Consider the following 13,448-nt stretch of genomic DNA (forward strand, 5'->3'; position numbering starts at 1 on the left):
ACAATATCTGTCCTTTTGTGTCTGGCTTATTTCACTTAGCCTAATGTTTCCAAGGTTCAGCTATGTTGTAGTGTGCATCAGAATTTCATTTTTTACCATTGGCCTCTTGAATGTTTAATAGTGATTACAAACTTACGTACGTCTTTGAAGACATGAGAAATTTTATTACACTTGGAACATCTGGAATGTGAATACCATTTTTCCACAATATAATCCATAGTATCACATGTGTAGGTCCAGATTAGGCATAATTTTAGTTTGCTTCTCTCTTGACCATCCTCTCCTTTTTCAGTTTCCTGAAAATATCAACTGGTTCCAAATGTCACAGCTTTCTGTTTTATATCTACTGTCTTGTCTAGTTGAAGCCAATAGCTCGGACACATTTTCTTTGAAACTGTAGGATGCTAAGCTAAGAATGAGAGTTGCCTCTAAGAATGCTTGTAATATCATTATACGTAATTTTATAAATATAACTCATAGTTAAGATATACTCAACTTGGAACAGTTAGTGAAATTAATATGTGGTCAGGGCTTCCTACTTATCCTAAATAAAATATAATAATAAACAAATGCCTTAATTATTGATTCATTTCCTACATTTTGACAACAGATTTAATTTAATCCATTTTTACCTGAGAGTTCTAGTTTATGTAATTTATGTTTTTTTTGTTTTTTGTTTTTTTCACTACAAAAGCTGTGTATAAGGGATGCCTGGGGTGGCTCAGTTGGTTGAGTGTCCAACCTTGGCCCAGGTCATGATCTCATGGTTCATGAGTTCTAGCCCCATGACAGGCTCTGTGCTGACAGCTCAGAGCCTGGAGCCTGTTTCAGATTTTGTGTCTCCCTCTCTCTCTGCTCCTACCCCACTCACACTCTGTCTCTCTCTCTTTCAAAAAGAAAATAAACAAAAAAATTGTAAAAAACTAACATGTAGTAATACAATAAATACCTAAGAAAAAGTTTTTCAATAAAACAACAATCTTACATTGATGTAAAATTACTTTGGACTAATTAAAACCTGTACCGTTTACATATTAACTACAGGTAAGCAAGAGAATCAAAATACAAACAACGAATCACAGCTCCCCTGGCTTACAGACAGAAGGCTAGATTATAGTAGAGAAGATAAATGGAAACTTTAAACTACCTTTGAATTTATCACCTATATTTTTTCATTAAAATGGTGTAATTGACATCTACACTTGGTTGAATACTGACAAAACGTATCCAGTCTGTGAACTGTAGCATGGGCATAATTAAAACATAAAATGTTATTTAGTGTAGTTTGATTTTTGTAACCCTAATATTTTCTTTCTTGGTAGTCAAACAAAAATTTGGATATTTCGATTAATGCATCAAACAACTTTAATCTCAACATCACATGGTCAGTTGGTTCAACAGGTAAGAGAATTTTGTTGTCACATCTTTTACATTTGTTTGTATATGGAAGATGTTCTAACATGATCTTTTTTTTGTTAATTCAAAAAATTGAAATTAAAATATATATGTCATAATAATTGTGCTGGTTCAGGTACAAGTAATAAGTAGCATTATTAATACAGTTTCATTATTTTAACTTTGTCCTTATTCAATTAAATTAGATGGGTAACAAATATTATACACCACTTAATTTTTTAAAAAGACATTGTTATGAATTGCTATGATTTTAATTAAGATAGAGTACTTCTTTAATGATTGGGACTGTGATTTCAATTATTTGACTCACTATCATAAAGCTATAAATTTAATTATTAACCTTAATATTGATATAAGACAAATTCTGTGCATGTTGATAAATTAATAGGCTTTTATTCCTTTCAAACTTAGAAATATACCTACACCTTTGTCAGCTTTGGTGCTGAGAAAGGGTTAAAAAAAAACCCTCTCCTTAATATGTCTTCTGTAATAAGTTTTAGAACTTGAAAATTTTGACTTTTAAAAAATAGAACCAAGATGAAATACAAACTGTCTGTTGGATTATGAAAAAGTATGCTCACTTTTTTTTGTATTTACATACTAAGAAAGTCTATTGATTTTTATTTTCTGTATCAAAGCTATACTGTTGCACAATGTGTTGGAATCCTCTTTAAGGAAAACATGTGGATTCTGGGGTGCCTGGGTGTCCAGACAGTTGGGCATTCAGCTCTTGGGCTCTTGATCTCAGGGTCGTGAGTTCTAGCCCCATACTATGGCTCCACACTGTGCACGGAGCCTACTAAAAACAGAAAGAAAGAAAAGAAAATATATGTATTCTTAGGTCATTATGCTCTTTTAATATGTAGAATCATGGAGACATAGAATTCAAGAGTGAGATAGTCTTTGCAATTCTAGAACCTATATTATATGTGTTAAAAAAATGAGAAGTTTGGGCAAATATATACACCTTTTGCTACAATGGTGTCCACCTTATAGTAAAATCTTGGGACTGTGAGCTTCATTAATTAAGAATTCATGAAAACTTGTATTACTAATTTGAAAATTACTTTGGCATAATAAACTGACTCCAGAAGTGTTCTAAAATCTGTCAACAAAAATATACAAAACCTCTACAATTAGATTAGAATGATGATTTTAGCATGCAAGAAATTACTTGTAACTTTCAGATTCCCAAAACCAAATCTCCGAAATTTTGATTTATCAGATTGGGAGATGGGTTCATGAAACCTGCTTTTTAAAACAGCAACCCAGGTGCTTTTGGAATAGGTGATGAGTTAGAAATTAATTCAGTTGCCCAGTATACTAATTCTAAAAATTTTTACCGTTTGTTAAAGTAGAGGGCTTGGTAAGATTGTTGGAAATGCTTTGTTCCATTTGGTTAATTTCAGTAAATATTTATTGAGTATGCAATATGTGTTTAACGAATTGAACATTTATCTCATGTTTTAAATTATAGCCTCGTTTCAATTTATTCAAAGTAGTGATGGTTCAATTTGTGGTTAAGACAAATAAATTGATTTCTTTTCTATGTTTTAATTGGATTGAGACATGTGAAATATGTCCTGATTTGTTTTGAGAGGCTCTGTGGAGTAGTGAATAGAAAGAATTCAGTGTCTGGAGCTAATGGATACCTGAGTTCCAAAGAGAAATTTACCATTCAGTAGCTATAAAATTAAGGCAAGTGTTTTAATCTTTCTGAGGCTCAGGTTTAAATTTGAAAAAAGAGATGGAATACCTTGGGGGTAAAATTGTTATTAGAGAAGAATATAAAGTTTCTTCACCAGTGCCTAGTCCATAGCACTTACTTAATCAGTGGTATCATTAAAAAAAATAATTTTATACTGTTTCCATTACATTTATGATTAATCTTATTTCTCCTTTGTCACTCTAAATACTAAAGAAGTTTATTTTGATAATTGTTTTTATAAGTGTAGTTATAAAAATTAAGTAAATATCTATTTTTAAGTTAAAATATCCTTTTTTCCTAATATGAAAATTTACAGTTTGTTTTTTTTATTTACATTTTAGCTGGAACAATATCTGGGGAGGAGACTCCTATAGTGTCCAAGACTAATATAAAGGAATACAGAGATAGTTTTTCCTATGAAAAATTTAACTTCAGAAGCAATCCTAACATTACATTCTATGTGTATGTCAGCAACTTTTCCTGGCCTATTAAAATACAGGTAAGTGTTAATAGTATTTAACATAATGACCATTGAATATTTTTTTCACAAAAACAGTGCTGCTTTTGTTCAAAGTAATGATATGGATAAGATTTTTATTTCTCGAAAAACATGAAAAATGTACGTAACCTTGATAAAAAAGGGTACGTTGAATGTTTATAAAAATAATTCATACTTATGATATTGAATCAATCGGTGTACAAATTTTTCAGTGAAATCATATTCTACAAATGTATCAAGGGTCGCCTCGGTGGCTCAGTCGGTTAAGCGTCCAACTTCAGCTCGAGTCATGATCTAATGGATTCATGGGTTCAAGCCCTGTGTGGTGCTCTGTGCTGACAACTCAGAGCCTGGAGCCTGCTTCGGACTCTGTGTCTCCCTCTGTCTCTGCCCCTCCCCCCTCACGCTCTTTTCTCTCTCTCTCATAAATGAATAAATATTTTAAAAAATGCATCAAAACTTGAAATAATTAGATTGGGTTTTTTGATTAATTGTGTATTTCACCTGAGGGTTAGATACTCTCTTCCTACAACTCTACTTAAAATTATTTGCTGTGTTTAGAATCTCATTTTTGCTTTATTATATACTGAACATTATTTAAACTTTCATTAAAAATTTAAGGTAAGCAACTTAACAGTTCTTTAAGATCCACTGCCTCTCACTATTGGTTTCTTAATGCTATATATGTACATATTTCTTTCTATCTTTTTATCTTTCACTTTGTATATTTCAGTTTTTATTGTGTTTAGTGATAGGCTGCAAAAGGCTTTAGATTTATTGCTAGGAAAACATTTAGGAAGTTCTATCTTGAAATATTCAGGGTTTGTGCTCTTAATTTATGCTTTTATGAAAGAAAAGCCTGTATGTTGTAATGTTGGAATTTGTTCATATACTCATTCTTTTATGACTGGTTATTTGATTAGATGGAATTCAGATTATTTTTTGGAATATCTCATACATATCAAGCTCTGTGCTAGGTTATTATGTTTTAAAATCTTTTAAAATTTACATGGTGTACCTGGGTAACTCAGTTGGTTAAGTGTCCAACTCCTGATTTCAGCTCAGGTCATGATTTCATGGTGGTGAGATCGAGCCCCATGTCAGGCTCTGTGCTGGGCGTGGAACCTGCTTAAGATTCTCTCTCTCTCCCTCTCCTTCTGTCCCTCCCCTGTTCACATACATGCACACATCCACACATATTCTTCTCTCAAAAAAATTATAGATTATTCTTTCCCCTTTATATTAATGACAGTTTATGATCTGTGACTGAAAATGTTTGTACGGGTTTTAGTTTTAGGTTTCAAGTTTTTATTCAAATTCTAGTTAGTTAATATACAGTATAATACTGGCTTCAGGAGTAGAATCTAGTGATTCGTCACGAGTGCCCTCCTTAATACCCATCACTCATGTAGCCCACCCACCTCCCTCCATCAACCCTCAGTTCTGTATAATTAAGAGTCTGTTTTATGGTCTGCCTCTCTCTTTTCTTCTCCCCCACCCATGTACACCTTTTCATCTATTATATTCCACATGAGTGAAATAATATGGTATTTATCTTTTCTCTGACTGACTTACTTTGCTTAGCATAATACACTCTAGCTCCATCCATGTTGTTGCAAATAGCAAGATTTCTTTCATTTTGATGGTTGAGTAATATTCCTGTGTGTGTGTGTGTGTGTGTGTGTGTGTGTGTGTGTATGTGTGTGTGTGTGTGTGTGTGTATGTACATACATGCATATATACTACATCTTATTTATCCATTCATCAGTTGATGGACATTTGGGCTCTTTACATGCTTTGGGTATTATTGAAAATGCTGCTATAAACATCAGAGTACATGTGTCCCTTTGAATCGGTATTTTTGTATCCTTTTGATAAATACCAGTAGTGAATTGATGTATCATAGGGCAGTTCTATTTTTAACTGTTTGAGGAGCCTCCATGTTGTTCTCCAGATTGGCTGCATTAGTTTGCATTCCCACCAACAGTGTAATGGGTTCCCCCTTTCTCTGCATCCTAACCAACATTTGTTGTTTCCTTTGTTGTTAATTTTAGCCATTCTGACAGGTGTGAGGAGGTTATCTCATCACGGTTTTAACTTATATATCCCTGATGATGAGTGATGTTGAACAACTTTTCTTGTGTGTGTTGGCCATCTGTATGTCTTCTTTGGAAAAATATCTACTCGTGTCTTCTGCCCATTTCTTACCTGGATTATTATTATTTTTTAATATTATTTTCTATGTGATTTGTGGGAACACAGTATTTTTAAAAGTCATATATTTATGAGAAAATTGTCTTTACTTTTAAGGCTAATTTAACATCTAAATTAAGGAAATTACTTAACTATTCAAGAAGTATTATAAATTACTACTCAGTAATGACAATTATTTGATAAACTTATTTCTTCATTGTATGGTGATTTATTTCGACACTGTTATAGTCCAAAAATACTGGAAATATTTCCATATAGTTTTTAAAAATTTTGACATTGATGATGTTAGATATATCATTTTATTTTCTAAGATTTATACAGAAATATGAATCAGATTTCCCTTGGCCAATTGAAATTATGTTCAAAGGCAACCAAAGGGCTCATCTATTAACCTTATTAAGTAGTAATTAAAACTGATACAATTGTTACATTTTTAATTTTTTTTATGTTCTTCATTTCTTGGTTATCTAATTATTTCATTTTTAAGCAAATTACATAGTTACTATAGAATTTTAATGAATATTTAATGACTAAATATTAACTTTTTATTTTTGGGACAGAGAGAGACAGAGCATGAACGGGGGAGGGGCAGAGAGAGAGGGAGACACAGAATCGGAAACAGGCTCCAGGCTCTGAGCCATCAGCCCAGAGCCCGACGCGGGGCTCGAACTCACGGACCGTGAGATCGTGACCTGGCTGAAGTCGGACGCTTAACCGACTGCGCCACCCAGGCGCCCCAATATTAACTTTTTAAATTGGATTTTCATTTGAGAACATACTAGTAATATATTCTAGGAGCCAAACCTGAATGTGTAATAAAGTTGAAATATTCTACTCTCCCTAAATAATAAAATTTAGAGTCCAGTTGTGATGGTCAAAATGAGTAGAGCTGAATTCCTACTCTATGATTAAAGTCATTGCATTAGTTCTGAGGAATATGTCATATTAAAGCATATGAGTATGTGTGTTTTTTGGGACTATAATAAACTGTAATTATTAAACATAAAATAGTAAGATTATTTTATTTAGTATATATTTGCTAATAGAATTGAAATCCACTTTTGAATCCAATCCACTTTTGAATGTTTAATCAATCTTGTTATATAGTGATAAGCTCTGCTTGGTCATTTATTTTGTCATGCATCATTGTATTTGCTTTTTTAAAATTTTGTTAAGAATTTTTATACCTATATTTATGAGGGCTATTAGTCTATAGCTTTCTATTCTTGTAATGTTGTTTGACTTTGTATCATTGTACTGCTGGTCTTATAAAATGAATGGGAAATATTACTTCCTCTGTAATTTACTGAAATATCTGTGTAATTGTTATTATTATTATTTTTTCTTAAATTTGTGGTAGAATTCAACACAATGTATTTGGACTAATACACCTTTCTTTGTGGGAAGGTTTTAACTAAAAATCCAATTTCTTTAATAGATTTAGAACTTTTCTGGTTATTTCTTTTGGAGTGAGCTCTATCAATTTGTGTCTCCCAGTTGTATTTCTCCCATTTGATTTAATTTGTAGAATTTATTGGCAAAAGATTAATAATATTCACATGTTATTTAGTGATGTCATCACTCTCATTTCTGATATTCATAATTTGTTTCTCTTCTCTCTATTTTTTTCCCCTTTGTCAGTATGGCTAGAGAGTTGTCACTTTCATTGATTTTTTTTCTTAAGGGAATAGATGGTTTCATTTATTTTCTCTATTTTTTTAATTTCATTAATTTCTACTCTTTATTCCCTTTCTTTTGCTTACTTTGAGTAAATTGTTCCTCTTTTCTTGTTTCTTAAGGTGAAAACTGTCTAATTTCCTTTTTTTAAGTTTATTATTTTGAGAGAGAGAGAGAAAGAAAAAGAGACAAGCGAAAGGGGTGGGGGGCAGAGAGAGAGGGAGAGAGAATATCAAGCAGGCTTTTTTCTGGTTGACTTCAAATTTCAGAGTGTTGGAGTCTGAAAATATGCGTGGTATGATCTCAGTCTTTTTGTACTGCTCAAATAAACCTTCTGCCCCCTTTCCCCTTCTCTTTTTCTCTGAGACTCATATGATATGAAAGTTATTATGCTTTATGGATTTGTTGAGTTTCCTATGTCTACTTTTGTGATCCAATATTTTTCTTTCCCTCTTCTTTTCAGCTTCATTATTTTCTATAATTTTACCTTCTATGATATTTATAAATTCTTCTGCTTCTTCTGCCCTTGTGTTCATTAGAACCAATTGGTTTTGCCTCTTGGTTACAACATTTTTTATTTTCAGCAAGACTAGCTGTTAGGTCTTTTATCTCTGTGTAAGGGATTGCCTGGTGTCTTCTATGCTTTTCTTAAGTCCAACTAGGATCCTTATGATTGTTGTTTTAAATTCCTGATCAGGGGGCACCTGGATTGCTCAGTTGGTTGAGTGTTTGACTTCAGCTTAGGTCATGATCTCATGATTTGTTCATTCAAACCCCAAGTCAGGCTTTGCGCTGACAGTGCAAAGTCTGCTTCAGATTCTCTACCTCCCTCTGCCCCTCCTCCACTGGTGCTCTTTCTCTCTCAAAAATAAACATTTCAAAAAAATAATAAAAACTAAATTCTTGATCAGGGATATTACTTACATCTATTATTTCAATTAGATTCCTGGCTGTGACCTTTTCTTGTTCTTTCTTTTAGGATGAATTCCTCCATCTTGGCGTTTTGTCTAGGTCTCTGTCTTCTTTGTGTCAGGAAAGCCTCATATGCTTTTTGTTTCTGAGAGTAATGACTTTATTAGGTCATATGCTTTGCAGGTCTGGTGCTTCAGGAAGTTTGTGCTGTGTGCTGCGTGTGCTCTGCTGTTGTGTTTTGGCTGCTCTTTCGGTTAGGCCAGTCCTCTGCAGAGTTTCTCTTTGTCTGGAGTGGGGAATGTTTGGACCTTGACCAGTGTGTTGAATTTTAACTAGGTGTCTATTAGTCTGCTTTTTAAAATAGGCCTGATTATATTTCCACTAGAGCTGAAGCTTTTCAGCACTGTATGGTCAGTAGACTTGGTCCACGCAGGAGGTTTTTGCGGGTCTTCTGGGGCAGGGACCCACTTCTTTTCTGGCTCTCGGGCACATTTGTCCTAGTATAGACGTACCTGCAGAGCACAGCAGGGTGGAACTTGGGCTAAGCAGCTTAGGCCTCTGCTGTGGGCACTGTTCTGCTCACTAAAGTCAGTTTGTACTAATGGGCAAGGGAGAAAAATGTCGCCAGCCTGTGTGCTCGACATTGGAAAGGGGAGTTTGCATCTGCCACTGTCCAGGAAGTCCTCAGAACAATGAACAATCTCCCCTCGTGTGTCCCATGCCTCCCTTAGATTCCCGCTTTCACCCTGTGTTCGGCTGTCTGCCTGCCCAGCAGTGCAGTGCACCTGTGTTTACCTGGCTGAGTTTCCAAACTCCAAATTCTAGGGATCTGGTGTGTTGGTGATCCACACTGTTCCTCGGGGGAAGGGTCAGACCAGGCTGGTGTCCAGGCTAACAGCCCTCAGCAGGTGTCTCTTCTCCTATGCTAAGGAATGGGGCAGTGCAGTATTGCCCAATGGCTCTTTTGTCTTCTGAGAGTTAGTGTTACCTCTCCCAGATGCACTCCAGGAAGGGAAACCATCTCTCCAGGTGTGACCCAGGGGATCCTCAGACTGCTCTGTCCCCACCAGGGCCTCTGCCCTCCTCCACAGGAGCACTGCTGTGCCTGCCAGGCTCCACACCGGCCACGGCATGGGCTTCTAAAACTTCAGTCTTTGAGTTTCACTGGTTTTAAAAATTCATGATAATTAGCTCCTCTTGTTTTCCTGGTCGGTGGTTTTGGGAAAGTATTTTTCTTGTGCAGTCCCCTGCACTCTGCTGTCTCTCGCCCACTCTCCTCTCTCTGTGATCAGGGCTCCTTCTCCTCCATACCACACACGATTCTTGTGGACCCCAGATCACATCTTCACATCTCATACTTCCATTTTTTTTCTTAGTCCTAAGATCGATTTCTTGGGTGTTCAGAATGATTTGATATTTATCTAGCTGTGTTCAAGGGATGAAGCAAGCGTAGCATCGTCCTACTACTCCTCCCTCTTGACTCCCTCTCTAGTAAGCTATAGCATGCAATATCATTTTTCATCCTTTTATTTTAATCTATTTTTGCTTTTATATTTAAAGTGGGTATCTTTTAGACAGCATGGAGTTTATCCAATCTTAAACCATGTACATGTGACATACTTATATTTATATCTTTTGATTTAAATCATTTTTCTTTTTCTGCCTTTTTAAATTGAGCATTTTTTTATGATTTCATTTTATTCTGTCTGTTGGCTTATAGCTACAGTTCCATATTGTGTTATTTTATTCATATACTGTAAAACCTTGGTTTGTGAGCATAATTCATTTCAGAAACGTGCTTGTAATCCAAAGCACTCATGTATCAAAGCAGATTTCATAACCATTGGCATAGTTATGATCATATGATGTTCGGCATCACGTACTATTCATATTGCAAGACATCACTCATTTATCAAGTTGAAATTTATTAGAAATGTCTGTCTGTCTTGCGGAGCACTTGCAAAACAAGTTACTTGCAATCCAAGGTTTTACTGTACTTCTTAAATTTTTCATTGTTTACTTACAGGTAGTGTTACATCACGCAATTTTTTTAATGTATTAAACTTAAGGGTGCCTGGGTGGCTCAGTCGTGTGAGCATCCAACTTCGGCTCAGGTCACAATCTCTCAGTTCCTGAGCTCAAGCCCTGCTTTGGGCTCACTGTGGTCACAGAGCCCATTTTGGATCCTCTGTCCTCCTCTCTTTCTGCCCCTCCCCCTTTTGTGCGTGTGTGCCCTCCCTCTCAAAAATAAACATTAAAAAAAATTAAAAAAACAATAAAAAAATTCATCTTTCCTCTTTCCTTTTTGTAGAATCTGATTTCTATCTAGTCTCATTTTCCTACTGTCTAAGGGACTCAAGGACTTACACACTCAGTGTAGATCTGCTGGCAATGAATTATATCATTGTGTATTCTGAAAATGTCTTTATTTCACTTTTGCGGGGGGTTGAAGAATTCTAAATTGTAGCTTTTTTCTTTCTTTCCTTTCAAAGATGTTCCTCCAGTGTCTTTTGGCTTGCATTGTTCTTAATGAGAAATCTGCTCTTAACCTTATTCTTTGTATGTGATTTTTTTTTTCCTCTCTCTGCATTTTTTTTCTCTTTTTCACTCTTTTTGGCCAATTTGATAATGGTGTACAGAAGTTTGGTTTCTTCTTGTTTCTTGTGGATGGGTTTTACTGAACTTTATATACAAATAAAATTATACTCATCACCAGATTTGGAAAACCAAATTTCTCAATTGTTTTTTTCTGCTATACCTTTCTTCTCCTTTGGGAATTGCAATTGTATGTGTATCAGACTGCTTGAAATTGTTCCTTGGCTTCCTAATGCTCTATTTCTGTTTTTTATTCATTCTTTTTTTTTCTCTTTGTGTTTCATTTAGGATATTTTCTTTTCCTGTAATTGAAATTTATTAATCTTTTTTATAGTGTCCAATTTCATATTAATCACATTCAGTGTATATTTCATCTCAGATATTATATTTTTTAGCTTGAGAATTCTGATAAGGTTTTTTAGAAAATATCTTCCATGCCTCTATTTAACATACTCTGTTCTTTTTCTGCCTTCTTTAATATATGGAATATGGTTATTATAACTCTTTTATAAATTATCTACAAATTCTATAATTTGTATCTCTTCTGAGTTTCTTTTCTGTTGTTTTATTTTCCTGCTCCTTATGGGTCATATTTTGATTAGATATGAAACATTCTGAATTTTACCTTTTTGGGTGGTAGGTATGTATCTATTTTGTTAAATAAATTTTAGCTTTGTTTTGGGATGGAGCTAGTTTTCTTGTAAAAAATGATCTTTACAAGGCTTACTTTTGTTTTGTTAGGTAGGAACAAAGCAGCATTTAACCTGGTGTTAATTTTTCATTACTGAGGCTCTGTTCTTTTGGGTACTGTATTTTATGATGTATGAATTATAAGGTTTTCCACTCTGACTCTCAGGACCATGAAATATTCCCAACTCTGTGTGAGTTTTGAGAATTATTTTCTCTGTTCCTTTCAGATGGATTTTTCTCCAGTGTTGGATAGTTTCTTTGTCAGTAAGTAATCTTCACCTGACGACTCAAGGGGATCCTCAGAAAATCTCCATAGCACTCTAGGAAGTTCTGTCTTTCTAGTATACTTTCCTATAAACTCTAGCTACCTTGGCCTCTGCAGATTGTCAGTTTTATCTCCTCAACTCCAGAAAATTTCTGGGATACACATGTGTTCACTGTCCTTTTGATGCAGCCTCAAAATGACAATAATCTGTGACATTTAAATGCTCACCTCATTTTTTTCTCCACTCAGGAATTACTGTCCTACACTGCTTGATATCCCATTTCTGAAAACAGGTGTTTCATATGTTTTATCTATTTTACTTGTTGTTTTTGCAGAAGGATAAATTTATTCCCTCCATTTTGGAATGAGGTAGATATTCTACATGTAATTATGAATAAATTATGAATAAATTATGTAAATATGAATAAATATGCTGTCCATAGGTTTGTTCACCAAATGAATGAACCACATGTATAGTAACTATATATGTTACTATAATTCTATATAGTCACTATATATATAACATATATAACTATATATATTACTATGACTATATATAGTTACTGTATATGTGGTTTTATGTTTTTGTTTGTAATGTGTTTTATTTAGTACCTTAGATTTAAGCTTCCAAGTAACTGTAGGTAAATGATAGTCAGGTTGTAGACATATGTCTATGTATTTTAGATTTCAAAAGTACATACTACTGTGGATTCCAAGCTGCAGGTTATGAGAAAATTTACAATCCGTAGATAAAATTGTTCATAAATATTTACAAACTACACTCAATGGAAGCAGTTATTTTGAAAAGTGGCTGAAATAAAAAAAGTGCAAAAAAACTAATTTCTATTGAAAAATATCCATATAACCATGAGATACCAAGAAATTTCTAAAAATAAATATCACTGTTTTCTTTTCACAGAATTGTATCAGTGATATTTCTAACAAGCAAACATTGTTTTTGAGATAAAGTAACACTTTATCTTAACTTTTATGATCACTTAACTTTTATGATCACTTTTACTTAATTTATTTTAATACTTGTATCAATAGGGTTACTGTATAGGGAGAGAACATTGTGAATATAGTTAAAAGAAAGTGCTTCAGCTTACTTTAGCCTTTCTGTCTGTAATTTAATTATTTGCATTCTTACATGCTAAAGCATAAAAGATGTATGAAGAGTTTAATATTTAATTATTTGTTGTTTGCATAACAAAATATCTTTTCATGTAAGCCAAACATTTCACATAGATTTTGCATGAATTAATATCAATAGTATTTTCATAATTTTATGTGGCAGTTTTTTCCATCACAATTCTTTAAGCACTTTCAGTAGTAATGTTTGCACATATATTTGAATAGATTGAACAGATCAATTTAAAAGGTAATACTTGAATAAAGAGAAGTTTTTAATGATATGCAGGAAAGTAGAAAAATACTTAATTTAGGTTGATCCAACTTGAGTCTAATCTTGT

At 33.8% G+C, this 13,448-nt stretch overlaps 1 protein-coding gene across 2 annotated transcripts in view; it reads left to right on the plus strand.

Annotated features, from left to right (window-relative positions):
* Nucleotides 1-13,448, plus strand: part of ATRNL1 (attractin like 1) — a 779,266-nt gene that overhangs the window by 300,871 nt on the left and 464,947 nt on the right. For both annotated transcript variants that reach the window (XM_047073493.1, XM_047073492.1), the window contains 2 exons: nucleotides 1,323-1,401; nucleotides 3,466-3,623. In XM_047073493.1, coding sequence (XP_046929449.1) covers nucleotides 1,323-1,401; nucleotides 3,466-3,623 — 237 coding nt within the window. The remainder of the gene's footprint in view (nucleotides 1-1,322; nucleotides 1,402-3,465; nucleotides 3,624-13,448) is intronic.

Source organism: Lynx rufus, unplaced genomic scaffold (assembly GCF_022079265.1).
Source record: "Lynx rufus isolate CCGP_SWC_20201006 ecotype Redwood Valley unplaced genomic scaffold, mLynRuf1.p SCAF_11, whole genome shotgun sequence".
Classification (NCBI taxonomy): Eukaryota; Metazoa; Chordata; class Mammalia; order Carnivora; family Felidae; genus Lynx; species Lynx rufus.